This window comes from Peromyscus leucopus, chromosome 3, assembly GCF_004664715.2.
Source record: "Peromyscus leucopus breed LL Stock chromosome 3, UCI_PerLeu_2.1, whole genome shotgun sequence".
Lineage (NCBI taxonomy): Eukaryota > Metazoa > Chordata > Mammalia > Rodentia > Cricetidae > Peromyscus > Peromyscus leucopus.
The window spans coordinates 56,873,099-56,888,706 of NC_051065.1; the positions used below are offsets into that span (position 1 = coordinate 56,873,099).

The window sequence follows — 15,608 nt, forward strand, 5'->3', positions numbered from 1 at the left end:
CTGTATTGGGAAACCGTTATTAATGTTGCCACCAAAGGCTCACAAGACATGCTAGAAACTGTTGATAATACATATCCATGGGAGAGAAGACAGGAACCCCAGACAATGGGGTGGGGGTACTCCAGATGGCATGGGTTGTAAATACAGAGGCCTAGAATAAGAAAGCCAGGCTGTGAAAAGCCTGTTGTCCCACACCAAGGTAAAACTAAGGAAGCTGTTACTGCGAAGTAGACCAGCCTTATTCTAGCTGGTCGGCCCCTTGAGGGCGCGACACCTGGAATGGGTCGGGGTGGGGGTGGGGGTGGGGTGGGGGGGGGGTGGGGTGGGACACAGCAGCGGGTGAGCAGCAGAATACAGATGCCTGTGGAAGGATCAACAAGGCACCTAAGCCATGGTGAAACAGGCTAGTGCTCAGGGAAGCACACCACCAGGGGAAGACAGGCATTCAACACCCAGGGACCAGAGGAAGAAGGGACAGAGCTTAGGGCGGAAGTCCAGAATTAGGGGGGCATAACAGGAGGAACATTGAGGTGTCTGGGCTTCAGATGCCCCGGCTGGAAGGAAACATCATGTGCTTTTTTACCCAGTTACAATTGACATTTAAGCGCTGGAGCGGACGCTGGGGAGCTAGGCCTGTAGGTAGGTGGAGCTTCACGGGCAGCCCAGCCGCTGGTTGCCAAGGACGACAGCTGGCCAGCTGCCTTACTGTGAGCTTCTGCGACACTATCACTTCTGCTTTTATTTCCACCCAAATGTTCCTTATCGGGTCTGTGGGTTTCTAGACATGTCTGTGACTCTGTAGCTTCTAGGTGACTCTGTCCTGCCTGTTCGCGCTTCTTGTGAATAAGCTGTATACCCGTATGTTGCTCCCCCGCAACAACGGCTACGGTTTACCAATTATTCACTGGATCCCAGGGAGGAGCAGGTTTATAAATACTAACTTATTTAATCCCAACCTCCTTCGTAGGTAGTTATTATTATCCTCAGTCTGAAATGAGGAAACTGAAATTCAGATGGTTTATATAATCAGCCCAAGGTCACACAGCTGGAATGCAAAAGAGCTCAAACCTCAACCTTCCCCCTCCCCTGGCTGCCTTCAGTTGCTCCTCAGGACACACCTTATGCATTTAACAGTAACAAACCCAGGCAATTCTCACTGATTCCCCCCCACCCCCTCCGGCCACTAGGTTTTCTAAGTAGCTGCTTACCTACCTATCAACATTCTAGCCTCTTTTATTTCCAGATACCCAGCACAGCACTAAGTAAAACCAGATGTCAAATCTAATGAACTAATACGGTAATATATATATGTACATATATATAAAGTGGGCCAGGTGTGGTAGTGCATGCCTTTAATATCAATACTTAGGAGACAGAGACAGATAGACCTCTGTGAGTTCTAGGCCAGCCTGGTCTACATAGTGAATTTCAGGCTAGCCAAAGTTACACAGTGAGACCCTGTCTCAAAAAGAACCAAACCAAACCCCAATGGCCATACAGTATGATTAGTGGGAGTTGGAGACATAGCTTAGTTGGTAGAATGCTTGGCATACAAGCATGAGGACCTAAGTATGATTCCTAACACCCATATAAAAATCTGCGTGTAGTGGCCCAAATTTGTTACCCCACCACTGGGAAGGGGAGAAGGGTAAATCTGTAGAGCTGGTTGGTGAGCCCAAGGTACCAGTGAGAGACCTGATCTCAAAACAAAAACAAAAACAAAGAAGAAAACAAGCTGCAAATGCAACAACAACAACAAAAATGCCCAAGTTGGATGGCTCCTGAGGATCAGTACCTGAGGTTGACCTCTGGCCTCTACAAGCACATGCAATCATATGCATATACCTGAATATGCATGTGTAACACACTCACACACCTGCACACACTCGCAAGCATACTGTGCTGGATTAGATGAGAATGGCCCCCATAGGCTCATATATTTGATTGCTTGGTTCTCAGTTGGTAGAACTGTTTGGGAAGAATCAGGGGTTGTGGCCTTGTTGAAGGAGGTGTGTCACTGGAAGGGGGGCAGACCTTGATGTTTTTTGGGCCATTCCCAGTGTGTTCTCTCTCTGCCTCCTGCTACTGCTCTAGTGCCAGGGCTGCCTGCCTGCTGCCATGCTCCCAGACAAGATGGTCATGGACTGTCTGAAACTGTAAGCCCCAATAAGCTATTTCTTCTATAAGTTGCCTTGGTCATGGCATCTCATCACAGTAATAGAAAAGTAACCAAGACACACACAAGACTGATTAGAGTTGCTGTTTTATCTTGGTTTTATGTATTTATAAAGTCAATTAGGAAGAATTCCTTATCATATAAAACAGTCAAGAGTCATTTAATGATGGAGACATGATCCAAGAAATGTCCTTGAGTGGTTTTGTTATTTGGTAAACAGAGAACACCCACATATATATACATATATATGTACATATATACACATATATATGTATATGTGTGTATGTATACACATAAAGTAGACATAATATACATATGCTTATTATATATGTATATATACACACATATATCATACAAACACATATATTGTTGTGGGATATTATTTTGAGATGTGTTACATTTATTTATGCTGTGGAACATTTGTTTAGTGATGCAAAGATGTGTTGCATTCTTTATGATGCATTTGTTTAACTCTGTGAAGCTGTGTTACTGTGCCTGTCAAAGCACCTGGTTGTTCTAATAAAGAGCTGACCAGCCAATAGCAAGGCAGGAGAAAGGATAGGCAGGGCTGGCAGGCAGAGAGAATAAATAGGAGGGATCTGGGAAGGGAGATCAAGCAGTGGGATCTAGGAGCAAGAGAAGGACTCCAGGGGCCAGCCACCCAGCTACACAGCCAGACATGGAACATGAGGGAAAGAAAAGATATACAGAAATAGAGACAAAAGGTAGACACAATAAGTTAAGAAGAACTGGCTAGAAATTAACCAAGTTAAGGCCGGGCATTTATAAGAAAGAATAGACCTCCCTGTGTATTATTTGGGAGCTGGGTGGCAGGCCCTCCAAAGAGTGTTAAAAAAAAAAAAAAAAAAAAGGAAAGAAAAGAAAAGAAAAAAAAACAACTACAATATATAAAACAGTTTATTGCTCGCAGAGCACAATAAATGAAAAGTTATATTAAATCAAGCATAAGAAAGATATATGAGATTGATGCTGGTATAAATGGCACACTATCTTACAGTAGTCATATTTATTGGTAGGTGTATACTCTGAAATAATGAAGTAACACACAGTATAGCTCAGTAAGCACATAGCCCATACCCCGGTCCTTTATAGTAACTGCCAAGTGTTATGCACAGCACAACTGTACTGCTGTACTTTTATGTGACCAGAAATGGAGTAGGCTTACTGACACCAGCATCACCCTACCTGTGTTGATAATGCCTCCTGCTCCAGAATTCTGGAAGCTATGCTATCACTAAGCAACAAGAATTTTCAACCCCATCATAATATTACGGGGCCATTATCACATATGGGTCCATTGCTGGCTAAAATACTGCAACAGTCACTGACATGTACATTACAAGGAGGAGTGAAACACGCGAAGACTACTGCTCCTGGGGGGCATTTTTGTTCCCAAGTAACTCAGGTGCAGATCAACAGAAAGACATCCATGTCCATACAAATTTGAGAAGTGAAAATAAAGGTGAAGAGATATAGAAATGAAGCAAATTATTGTTTTGGGAAGCCCAAATCTGAACAGCCTTCTCATAACAAGATGTTCACACTTATCTAAAGCAGAGGTTGCAAAACTACTTACTCCCCATGCAGCCCACATGCAGCCCACACCCTGTTGCTGTGTGGCCTGTAAACTGAGAATTGTTTTCATAGTTTAAAAAAATGGTTGGAAAAAATATTAAAAGAGGAATGAAAACCTCATGACATGGGAGGATTGTATGAAATCCAAATTTTGTTATCCATAAATAGTTCCACTGAAACATGGCCATGCTTATTCAATAGTTCCTCCCTTCCCCTCTCCCTTTCTTCAGTCTTTCCGTCTTCAGCCATCTTGCTCTACACCCTAGGTCAGCCCTGAACTTGAGACTTCTTGCGTTACTCCCTTCCGGAGTGCTGAGTGCCGAGACTGCGGGTGTGCACACCATGCTCAGCCTTGTTCGTATATCTGTGGTGTCTGCTTTCTCCCTGCAATGGCAGCATTAAGAATTTGGAACAGAGACAGAGAACGCCTAAAATATTTCCTATCTCATCCTTTGTAGAGAAAGTTTGCTAATCACTGATCATAATAATGTCAGGATGTCACAGGCCTTTCAATATTGTTAAAGTTAGTTCTATTAGTTTCTAAAGCTTTTTTCTTTTTTTTATTTCATTTTCACTAAGGGGTATGTGTGTGTGTGTGTGTGTGTGTGTGTGTGTGTGTGTGTGTGTGTGTGTACCACATGTGTACAGGTGTTCTTAGAGACTAGAAAAGGGTGCCAGATACCCTGGTGGTAGAGTTATAGGTGGTTGTGAGCTACTCAATGTAGGCACTGTGCTTCAAAATCGGGTTCTTGGGCTTGGCAGTTAAGAACAAGGGCTACCTCCCCAGCCCCAAGTTCCTTAAGCTTCTGATCCAAGGATGATGATTATCTTCCTCCTCCTCCTCTTCTCCTTCCTTCCTTCCTTCCTTCCTTCCTTCCTTCCTTCCTTCCTTCCTTCCTTTATTCCTTTATTTATTTCTCTTTTTCAAGACAGGTTCTCACATAGCCTCAGCTGCCTCAGAGCTCCGTGAACATCTGGTTGTATTGTCTCTGTTTCCCAAGAGCTGGTATTCTAGCGCGCTGTACTCAAGTTTGTTTTGTTTTTGTGGGATATTAAGGTTTGAACCCAGTGCTCTGTGCAAGCTAGACAAATACTTTTCCAACTGAGTCCACCCCGTGTCCACAACACTCTTCCATCAAAGATTTCCACATCCTCAGAATGAAACCATCCCGCTTCTCTGTTGATTTCTCTGCAGCCTGAGAAGCCTATGGGGGTGTCTAGGAGGACAGCAGTCCTCCTGCCTAGAGTCAGTCTTCTCTTTGATAGGAAACTGAGGGTGGGCATCCATGAGCTCCTACAGTGTCGTCTGGAACGGTAGCAACCCCAAACGGATTTTCCAGATGACAGCCCCTGACTCTGGATAGAGTAAAACAGACTGTTCCTTTTGTCGTCAAGGACCTAAAGAAATACAAAAGTGACTAAGGTGTCCCAGACACAGGAATTACTTACCAGAGTGTTTTGAGACAGCACTTAATATAAAGGATTGTGTTCCCATGAGCAATTCATCTGCCCATCAGCTCGCAAATAAAAGTGCACAGGATTATCTCTTTCCTAAGATTCCTTGTGGTGAACCTCAAATGAATCTTATTTATTTATTTACTTACGAATTTATTTTGTGGTGCTGGGAGGCAAAGCCAGGGCTTTCTACATAGTAGGTAAGCTCTACTCCTAAGCTTCATCCTCAGTCTAGTTTATTTCCTGAGATCCAAACATAAATTCGACAGTCTCTGTCTGTCTAGCTGTGTATTCCTGTCTCTCTCCCATTTAACAGAAGTTTACTAGTTGTTTATTATGTGTAAGATCCTGGGCATACAAAAATATATAACATCCTAATTCTTGAAGACATTAGGACTCAGGAGGAAAACTACTGATCTATGCTAATTCTTCCTGACCTTTGGTGGTATTGAGAGTTAATCCATGACACAGTCTCCTTTTGGTACCTTTGGTCCTACAGCCTCTTAGTCCTCCTTCTCTGATTCTGTCTCCATTGCCAATTTTCTTTTCTATTCAATCTCTATATTGAATGCATTTTTATTTTATTTTATTTCATCTTATTTTTGACCACCCTAGGCAATCTCCTAAGTTCATAAATCCAATTCCTATAGTACATCTGAGCTTCAGACTCCTATCTCCAGGTCTACTACAGTAGACATCTTCACTGGAGGAGAACTTCCAATCGTATCCTCAATCTTTTGGCTATTGTAAGATTTCTCATCTCAGTCACTGATGCCACTGCTCACACATCTGATCTGGGAAGAATCCCAAGTCCATTGTGACCATGGCAGCATCTCCTTTTGTGTGGCTCACCATGTCCTGTTTATCATTAAATTTTTTAAAACAGCTCTGTGGGCTTTGGTTTTTCTCCCCTTGTTCACGCCACCTTCACTTGGTAGCCACCCTTCCTCACACGCCTCTCAAACACCCTTCAGAATAGTCTCTCCACACATGTTTTTGGCCTGTTTGCCTTCATCTTCCCCTTAATAATGTGTTTCAGACCAAAAAATGTAAATCTCCCTTCAAAAAACGGGCAGCAAAATACACATGTTCTTTATCTGATTTTTTAAAAATTACCTAGTAATGTATTGTGGGGGTCAGTTCCTATCAATATGTTTGGCAGGGTCTACCTTTCCCTTCCATCGACACACTGTTCTGTGTTTAACCACTTCTCCATTTGGTGGCTTTTTCAGTCTTTAATGACTATAAATAACGCTTTGGTGAAGGTCCTGGAAGAGTCATCCTTCAATATATGTGTGAATCTGTCTATTGGGTAGAGATACAAAAGTAGACTTGTGAGGTCAAAGGCTTTGCATGTTTGAAAAGTGTAAACACTGTCAGGATGCCCTCTACAGAGGTCATACCAACTTCCTCATCCAATTACTAAGAACATGTCTGCTTCCTCCATCTGCCTAGACAACCAGATACTTGAAAATTTTTCTCATTGCATTTGCAATGGGCATGCTTCTTCTGTTGAGAAAGCAAGTAAGTATTTTAGCACACTCTAACTTTCTTTTGTATTTTTTTGGTTTCAATCTGTTTGTTATATACTTTGCCCAACTTTCCAGAATTTGGGGTGGTTACTGATTTTGTCTGAAGTAATTGTAACTTCTAGGCTCAGTCAGAAATCCTAGTGTTTTTATTATTATACAAAAGCTGAGCGTGTTCAGGGTTGTATGGCTGTAGACTACTTTTTTAAGTCACAATTTGCCATGCCTTTGCTACACTTGGTATGTTCATGGGGAGGGGACCATATTTGTGCTCTGGCATGTGTATGGAGGTCAGGGGATGACTTCCAGGAGGTGGTTCTCTCTTTCTAGTGTGTGGGTACCAGGGATCAGACTCAGGTCATAAGGTTTGGAAGAAGGGACTTTAATCCCTGAGCCATCTCAAGGGGCTCTCAATCTTTTATTCTAATAATAAGTACTAAGAGTTATATGAAAAGGGACCTCACATTTAGAGGTTATGAACTGACCCTTAGAATTCCTGACTTCCTAAACCAGCTTGACAGGGTCTCTTTATCATCTGCCTTTACCATTTCATTTCATTTCCCTAACAGCCCACTGAAGCACAGAGTATTTATTAATGCCCAGGCTAACACAGCTAGGAACTCTTCTACTTCTGAAACTCTAAAAGCTTACTGCTTCCTCATCAACCATCATTCCTCAATACACTAGATGCCAGTTTCCTTCCTTCCTTCCTTCCTTCCTTCCTTCCTTCCTTCCTTCCTTCCATTCTTTCTTTCAAGACAAGAGTCTTACTATATAGCCCAGATTGACCTTGAACTCCTGATCCTCCTGCCTCAGCTTCCTGAACTATACCTGCTTCTAGAAGGTGGTTATTGGTATCTCTAATTTCTACTAATCTGTCACTCTCTTCTTTCCCGTCTATGAACACCCAATGGACAGTGTTAAGCTCCCACTTTGTGGCAAGAATCTTGGGTCACTGGGTTTACATTTTAGAAGCCCTCAACTATATGCAATAAAGTGAAAGGTAGTGTGGCTTTGGTAATTTAAATTGTGTTACTGTGAAAGACGCACGGGGGGGGGGGTGGGCAGCGGGGGTTAGAAAGGGGATGGGAAAGGACACTTCAGGTGGAGGAAGCCCTCTTGGAGGAGATGATGTTCTAAAAAAAAAAACCCGCAAGGATCAAAAGAATATCCCTGGAAAAAAAATATCCGAGGCATGGTGGGTCTGGAACCTGAGAGACTGATGAGCGACTGAGCTGGAGAGATGGTCTAGGATGCCACACAGGGCATGGAAGGCCAGGAAAGGAGCCTGGACTGCATTCCAAGTGCAAGCAGATGATATGGCAGGATTCTAAGAGGAGAAGCCATATGATAAGCTATGATGTATGTCTCATGATGCCTGGCTTGAATCAGTGGTTTAGCTGTGCTGAAGAGAAAAAGAACAATCACCCAGTCGGGCAGTGGTGGCGCACGCCTTTAATCCTAGCACTCAGGAGGCAGAGCCAGATGGACCTCTGTGAGTTCAAGGCCAGCCTGCTCTACAGCGCGAGATCCAGGACAGGCACCAAAACTACAGAGAAACCCTGTCTTAAAACAACAACAACAAAAACAACAACAAATCACTCATTAGAACCTGGGAGGGTGGCACACACTTGTAATCACAACACGAAAGAGGCTGAGGCAGGAGGATCCCAACTTTGAAGCCAGCTCAGACTACATAGTAAGTGAAACTCTTGTCTTTCATTTTTTCTTTTTTCTTTTTCTCTCTCTTCCTTCCTTTTCTTTTTTTTTCCTTTTTTTTTAAAGAAAACCATAGTATGAGCATAGAGCGAGGATGCTGGTGTTGACTATGTTGGTAGCAAAGGAGACAGAAAGATCAAGTTTGGGAAATGTATTCGAGTTGCCTTGAAGTCCTTCTGAATTGGATGTGCGAGTTAGAGAAATAGAAGAACCAAGAAGGTCTACACATTTGTTCAGCTCAAGTAATTGGTGGATGGTGATGCTAGACAATTTGAAGAAGCCCAGAAGAATCCAGAGTTCTCTCATTTCCTTATTTTATTTATTTATTTATTTTTTATCATACACCTGTAGCTTTACAGACCATGAATTCAAACACTCTCTTCCCAGTACCTTCATTTTCTTCCTGACGTGCCCTTTAGTTCTTCCTGAGAGAACTTCCTCCCACGACTTCCTCTGTTCTCACGTGCCCCTCAATCCATGGCAGTCATCTAAACCTCCTTGTTCCTTCTTCTCCAGATATCTCCCTAGTACCCTTCCTTCCTCACCTTTGAAAATGGCGTTTCCATGGCGCTTATGTCAGGCCCCCTTCTTGTCCTCTGTCCCTTCTCTTTTGGGGATTCATCTGCAACCGGGAACTCTCCCTTATTCTGATGACTCTAACACAGAAGCCTCCTGAGTTTCAGCTTCCTCCGGTTAGTAGTACATGGCCTCACTTGGATATCCTGTGGATACTTCAAACTTAGTAGGTTTAAAATTGAACTAGTTCCTTCTCATTGTGACCTTCTTTTCTTCCTAGGGTCCCTATCTTGGTGACTGATGCCTCTACCATCCTGTTTACCCGAGCCATAATTCTCCTACCATGTCTCAGTCACGCAGATAAAATCAATAATCAGACTCAGTCATCTTAGTTATTGAACTCTTTCCTTCTCTAGATTTCTCTTCTTGCTGTCTTAGTGTAAGAGGTTCGTGTCCCTGCCCACCACCCTTCTTTGTTTTTCTTTGGATGCTAAACATCCTTTCTGATTAATCTCCTGGTTTACAATATCACTAACACATTCTCCCAGCAGCAGTGATCTTTCTAAAGTGGCCATTTGATTATGTCAGAATATTCCTTAAAATTAATCAACATAAACAATTTAAGAGGCTGGAGCGATGCTCAGTAGTTAAGAGCACTGACTGCTCTTGCAGAGAACCCAGGTTCGGTTCCCAGTACCCACATGGTGGCTCACAGCTGCCTGTTAGCCAGCTCCATGGAGATCTCACACCCTCTCCTGACCTCTCCTGGCTCCTATATGCATATGGTATACACCCATACACTCAGGTACACACAAATACGCATTAAATAAATAAATATTAAAAATTAATCAACAGCTTTCCATCGGCCTTACAGTAAGTCCAAACTTCTTAGAAAGATAGAGCCTTTCACTGCTACAAAAGTCTATTTATCTTTCAGGACTTCTGCCATGAATTCATGCAATGTAAATATTTGTGGAGCATCTTCTATTTGCTGGGCACCATCCTCTAGGCTCAGTTCCTTGGGTGTGCCTTTTTTACCTAAGTTAAGTTCTTGACGTGTCGTCGTCTTCTTCTTCTTCTTCTTCTTCTTCTTCTTCTTCTTCTTCTTCTTCTTCTTCTTCTTCTTCTTCTTCTTCTTCTTCTTCTTCTTCTTCTTCTTCTTCTCCAGTCTAAATTGTCCTCTATTTTGTTTGCACATGTGGCTTACTTCACTTACCACTTCTGCAGCTAAGCACCCTCCTTCGAGCTCTCCTTAGACATCATCTCACTATTTCATGATCAACTGTGTTTTCAGTTGTCTCCTCATTGTACTATAAGATCCTGTAGGGCATGGACTATGTTTATCTTTGCATTTCTAGGGCCACAGCAAGCACTCAATAATGAACTGAGCAGCAGAACTGGGTTTCAAAGTCAGGACCTCTCTTTCCAGCACAAATCTCACATTTCCTCACCCTATTTTTTTTTTAATATCTTGAATTGGAGGGATTCTAAATTACAACCGTGCATGTTTATATCTATTGCTAATTAAAACACAGGCAAACAGATGTGTGGCTCCATCAGAATCCAGTTGATTACTGTGTTTGGATAGCCCTTCCTCCCTCCATCATTCCATCCCTGTGCTCACTGAGCCACTGGGGATTAACTGCATCTGAAATAACTGGAAGGCCTTTGCCTAGTCTCCCAAACTTTTATACTTTTTAGCCTGTTGCTTCTGCGCCACTACAAGGGAAAGAGAGAAGAAATGCAAAGGAAACGAGGTAGCTCTTACTCATGTGGCAACTGACATTAAAACTCAACCACCACCACCAGCAAATCATCAGTCACGTGAACACACATCCCAATCTCTACAGCTAGGTATTAAAGGTTGAATGCAAAAAAAAAAAAGAAAGAAAGAAAAAGAAAAAAAAGAAAGAAAGAAAAAAAGAAAAAGAAAAAGAAAAAAATCTAAGAGCTAAAAATTGGAATTAAATGCAAGGAAATGTCAGGATCTTTCAGTAAGCTTCCATAAAGATACCAACATGCAAAGACCCCAGATGGCTGCCCAGGCTCATCCAGTGCCCAGAAGTGGAGACCTATCTTTTTTCAAATGCCATATGTGCTGTATTTTTTATCAAACAAATTAGGTCCATCAGAACCCACCTATTGACATAGTCTTATCTCTTTTATTGCCGTGGTGACATTCTTGTTATAAAGAGGAAGGAGCTGGAAGCAAAAATATAAAAAGTAAGGCCTGCCTTATCAGGGGCATAGAGGAATCAGAAAAAGAGACATTTAGTTCACAAGGTGATGGGGTTTCCTATTTGTAAAGTAGCCTTGCAATCACACTGTGTTCTCTTAGGGCCACAGTGCCCATCCGTATTTATTTGTCCTTCCTGGGCCTGGCCTGCATTCAATTCTGTGCCTTATTTAGTCGAAATGACTCCTCCGGCTTCAATGTGTACTTTTTTTTATGCTTCATTTTGGAAATATCATACTTAAATATTTTCTCTTCTTTAGTTTGCTTTAGTTCCAAAGCTGAGGAATGAAGATTTCCTTTGGGGGGGGGGGTGGATTTTTCTTGGCTTTACATGTCAAGAATGGCTTTCTCAAATGGCTAGTAAAGTAGCCTGGCAGTGCCTTAGCCCTCCTGCAATGACGTTTTCCATGAGAATTAGCATTTAATTGGGATAATTTGTTTTCAACGGAAAGCAAGAATTCCTTTCCAAGAGGATCAGCGTGATAATGTCTTACCAGTTAGTGCAACGCGACCAAATATAAACCAGTTCTGAGAAACAGGAAGTGAACCTGACTGGTCTAGTCTGAGTGTCCCTGGCAGTGACGCAAATACAGAAATCAAATTAGGAAAACAAGATATGTGGGTGTGAGGCAATCGATAATAATCCAGGATGCTACAACATAAGCAAAGAAGCCTTTAACCAAATGCCATTCATTTTAATAACACCCCGAGCAGTTTGATTTCCCTGTACCACACTGGTGATTAGCGAGCGGGACGAGCTTGAGTTCCCTAGCAACCGCATGTGCTTTTGAGACAGTCCTTAGCCTTTCCGTTAATCCCCTCAGCCCCTTCCTTCCAAACGTATGACTGACATGTTTCAGAAAGCGCTTCTTGAGATTTCCAGGAGGGACATAACAACAACAACAACAATAATAATAATAATAATAATAATAATAATAATAAATAATTGCTGTCCTGAGAATTGTAGGCAGGTGAAAAGAGAAATGTTCTTAAATGCCCAGCCTGTCTCTACAGTTCACTGCTCTCAAGTCTAGGTTTCCGATTCCCTTGGGGAGAAACGGGCAATGGAGGTGAAATTGTCTGTCGGGAGCTTAGGGTGGTCTCCTCTTGGAACATGGTGCAGTATGTTGTGTCTCTCAGAAGCCCCCCTCTGAAGGCAGGGTGAACCCTGGAGTGTACAGGTGGCGTTTGTGTAGTGGCAGACTGACTGACGGCTTGGACAGTGCAAAATATACCACATATTCTTTCTCCTTTAAGCCCCATGAATTACCTTGGTCGATGGAGCTTGGGAGTGGGGGGTGGGGAATGAAGCTTTTTCCTATTGATTGTTTAATTGCACCAGAGGCTGCTTGTCCAAGGCCACTGGCCAAGAGAAGTTTTTTTTTTTTTTTTTCCTCCCCGTGGCTAAAGTGAGGTTGGACCAGTTTCTCACCCTTTCCCCTAGATTTGAAGAAGGCAACCCAGAAAGTCCAGAAAGACGACAGGAACCTGGGGTGTGTTGGCCTTTGCTATTCAAGGGTGTTCTACAGCGCCAGGGCTGCTGGGATGAAGTTCCTGCAACCCTGAATCATTGCCTCTAGCTGGGTCCTGAGTTCGGGATCTACAACTCCACCCACCGTGTGACCTGGGACAACTGTAGGGCATTAGTCAAATAGTTATTCTTGCTGCTACTGGCTGGCCATCTTTTCTATGGCCTGGGTCTCTGATAGCTGGACATTTGACGCCTTAGGGCCCGGTGGCTCCTAGAGCGCCCGCCGTCCCACCTAACCCCCCTGCGCGCTCCCTTCCCAAGGCGACCACCTGCGCCGCCCAACTTACCCTCTGCCCCGCGGGGAGGGCCCCTCTGGGTAGCAGAGCCCTCCCTGCTCCCGGGCGGCTCAGAGGGAGCTCGGTGTTTGCCTCCAGCCCTTCGCTACCGAGGATCAGGTTCCTCCCCTCCTCCCCCTCCAGCTCCGGCCGCCGCCGCCGCCGCCGCGCCGCCTCCTTCTTGCATGACACAGCAGAACCGCAGCTGCCGCAGCAAGTCCAAACCATCCGCCCAGGAAGCGCCGCAACCAGGGCTGGGGAGGGGCGGAGGGGGGCAAGGCAGGGGTCTAGTCCAGGGGTAGTCTTGGCCCCAATTTGCACCACACACTCCTTCCCTGCCCGGGCAGGCCAACAAAATGAGGTTCAAGCTGACCAGGCCCAGCCGTGGAGGAAAAGCTGGAGCTTGCCAGCAGAAGGGATGGGACCAGAGAGGAGCGGGTAAAGGAGACCCCAAGAAAGGGCAGAACATTTCAGGTGAAGAAAGGTAAGACGAGTCCGTGAAGTCAAGGGCCAGGCTGTGGAGATGAAAGGAGGTCAAAGAGAGGTAAGGGGGTAGAGTTGCTGAGAAGTGAGCCAGCTGGTGGTGGTGGTGGTGGTGGTGGTGGTGGTGGTGGTGGTGGTGGTGGTGTGTGTTGGGGCGTGTTAAGTATTTGGGAAGGCCTGAGCTGGGCACATAAGCAAAGGGCCTGAACTTGGGGCGGGGGGTTCAGGAAAAAGAGGGGTAAAGGATGAAAGAATTGGATGTGAGGTTGGAAGGCCAAAAGGATGGTGGTTAATAGACTTAGAAGGGATTTAGTGCGATCGTTTATTATAACTGATGAAGTAGAAAGACAAGACCAGGCCAGAAGGTAGCTCATCTCCCATCCCACTCTTGAGGTTACTCAGTTGTTTTTTTTTTTTCCTTTTTCACAATTCCGCCCATCTGATTTTCCTTATAAAAATGGAAACGCATGAACCAACAGAGAAATAGTAGTTTATTTTAAATTTATAGGATATTTCCATGATCCATAAAACTTTGAGACAGAGAATTGAAAATTCAAAGTAGAACAGCCTCCCCCCCACCTCCCCCCACGTGCCCCCAGCCTGCCAAGTCGGTAAGTTTTCATACATCACTGGACTCGAATAAGCCTTTAAACGTTAATACTTAAGTTAAATGCTAGCCGTGGGGGACAGAATTGGTGGTTTTTAATATCATGGAAATGCGCGTGCTTGCTTTCTATCCACACACATGCATAGATATGTACACATAATTTCTAGTGTGTAGCATGTACAGTATGATTAAGGGATAAGTATGTTTTCCTGATCATCCTATTTCCAACCAAACACGCATTTTACAGCAGTCATCTTGTCACCATTTGAAAGAATGTGGTCAGAAAAGTAGTACCCAAACTGCCACTTTGGTTTTGTCTGTACCTTCCTTACAGGTTCATACCTCACTTCCTGACACAAACAAGTTTTTACTGTTGTCAGCAACAAAGCCCTAATATAGCTGCGGAAGAGAAAAACTGCGTTGCATTCTGCCTCTTGAGAGCATCATCAACAGTTACCGGAGGAATGTAATTCCAGAAAGCTCCGAAACTGGTGGTGATGGGAATTATGGAACAAATGCCCGATTCTATTTGTTGTTATTGTCTGGGCATTTCTATTCTACCAGCGATCTGCGAGTGAGAGCTCACTGAGGGGGGCAGATCTGGTTTTTCTTTTTGACTTTGTAAAATTTAATCAGGCCTGAGAGGAAACTCACAGCTCTCTGGAGAAAATAAAGTAGGAACCACGAAATGTCATTTTAACAGAGCGTGGGTTTGGTGACTGCAGGAAAGGATTTAAGGACGCTCCTGTTCCGTTTGCTGTGTAATGAGCACCGGCTCCACGCACGCACCGACGCCACAGCTCCCGGATGCAGTGGCTCCCTTATCTGGGCGTCTGTAGCGCCACAAGCCCCTTCGGGATGCTGCGAGGGGCTCTCGGTGGGTGGTGGTACAAACGCTGCGGCCGCCGCCGCCGCCGGTCCTGCTGCTGTTGTTGCTGCTGCTGCAGTCACGTGGGAGCCCCTTTAAGTTTCCATAGAGAGGCCTCTCCGGTGTCACATGATGGACATGATATAATGAAACAACATTGTGGAGAGGAAAGCATTAGGGGAGCCCACGGCTACAAAAAACAAGTGAGTGAGAAGAGGTGGGAGAAAAAGAAACTACGCCACCTCCCCTGCAGCCGAGAGCACGCAGCAGCCTGGCGTGACAAGTGGGCGACGCCGGGGGCAGGGAGTGGGGGGTCCTCGGCCCGCTCCGGGGACCCTGTTGCCCACCGTGCGCAGAGCAACTTTTAACCGGCAGCCCCGCACCTGTCTCCGAGTCTCCACCGCTCCCCGCGACCATCCTGGGAAAATTCTAGAAGAATACGCTCTCGGAATCTACGTGCGCATCATTTTCCTCCTCGCTCCGGGAGGAAGGAACCAGAAAGCAAGCAGAGCGGCGTCATGTTCAGACCATCGGTAAGTTCTGTAGGGTGGGGGAAACGGGCCCAGCGGGACGGGGTTGGGGGACGGGGACGGGAATTTGGTGCTCGACTCCCACCT

General features: G+C 44.6%; 1 protein-coding gene across 1 annotated transcript in view; it reads right to left on the bottom strand.

The window, feature by feature from the left end:
- The window catches only part of LOC114691054, a 121,525-nt gene extending 106,117 nt beyond the window's left edge, over positions 1 to 15,408 (bottom strand). The window contains exons 1-2 of the mRNA XM_028866162.2: positions 15,234 to 15,408; positions 13,046 to 13,287 (exon numbers count right to left, since the gene is read on the bottom strand). Coding sequence (XP_028721995.2) covers positions 13,046 to 13,287; positions 15,234 to 15,408 — 417 coding nt within the window. The remainder of the gene's footprint in view (positions 1 to 13,045; positions 13,288 to 15,233) is intronic.
- Between the last annotated feature and the right edge of the window lie 200 nt (positions 15,409 to 15,608).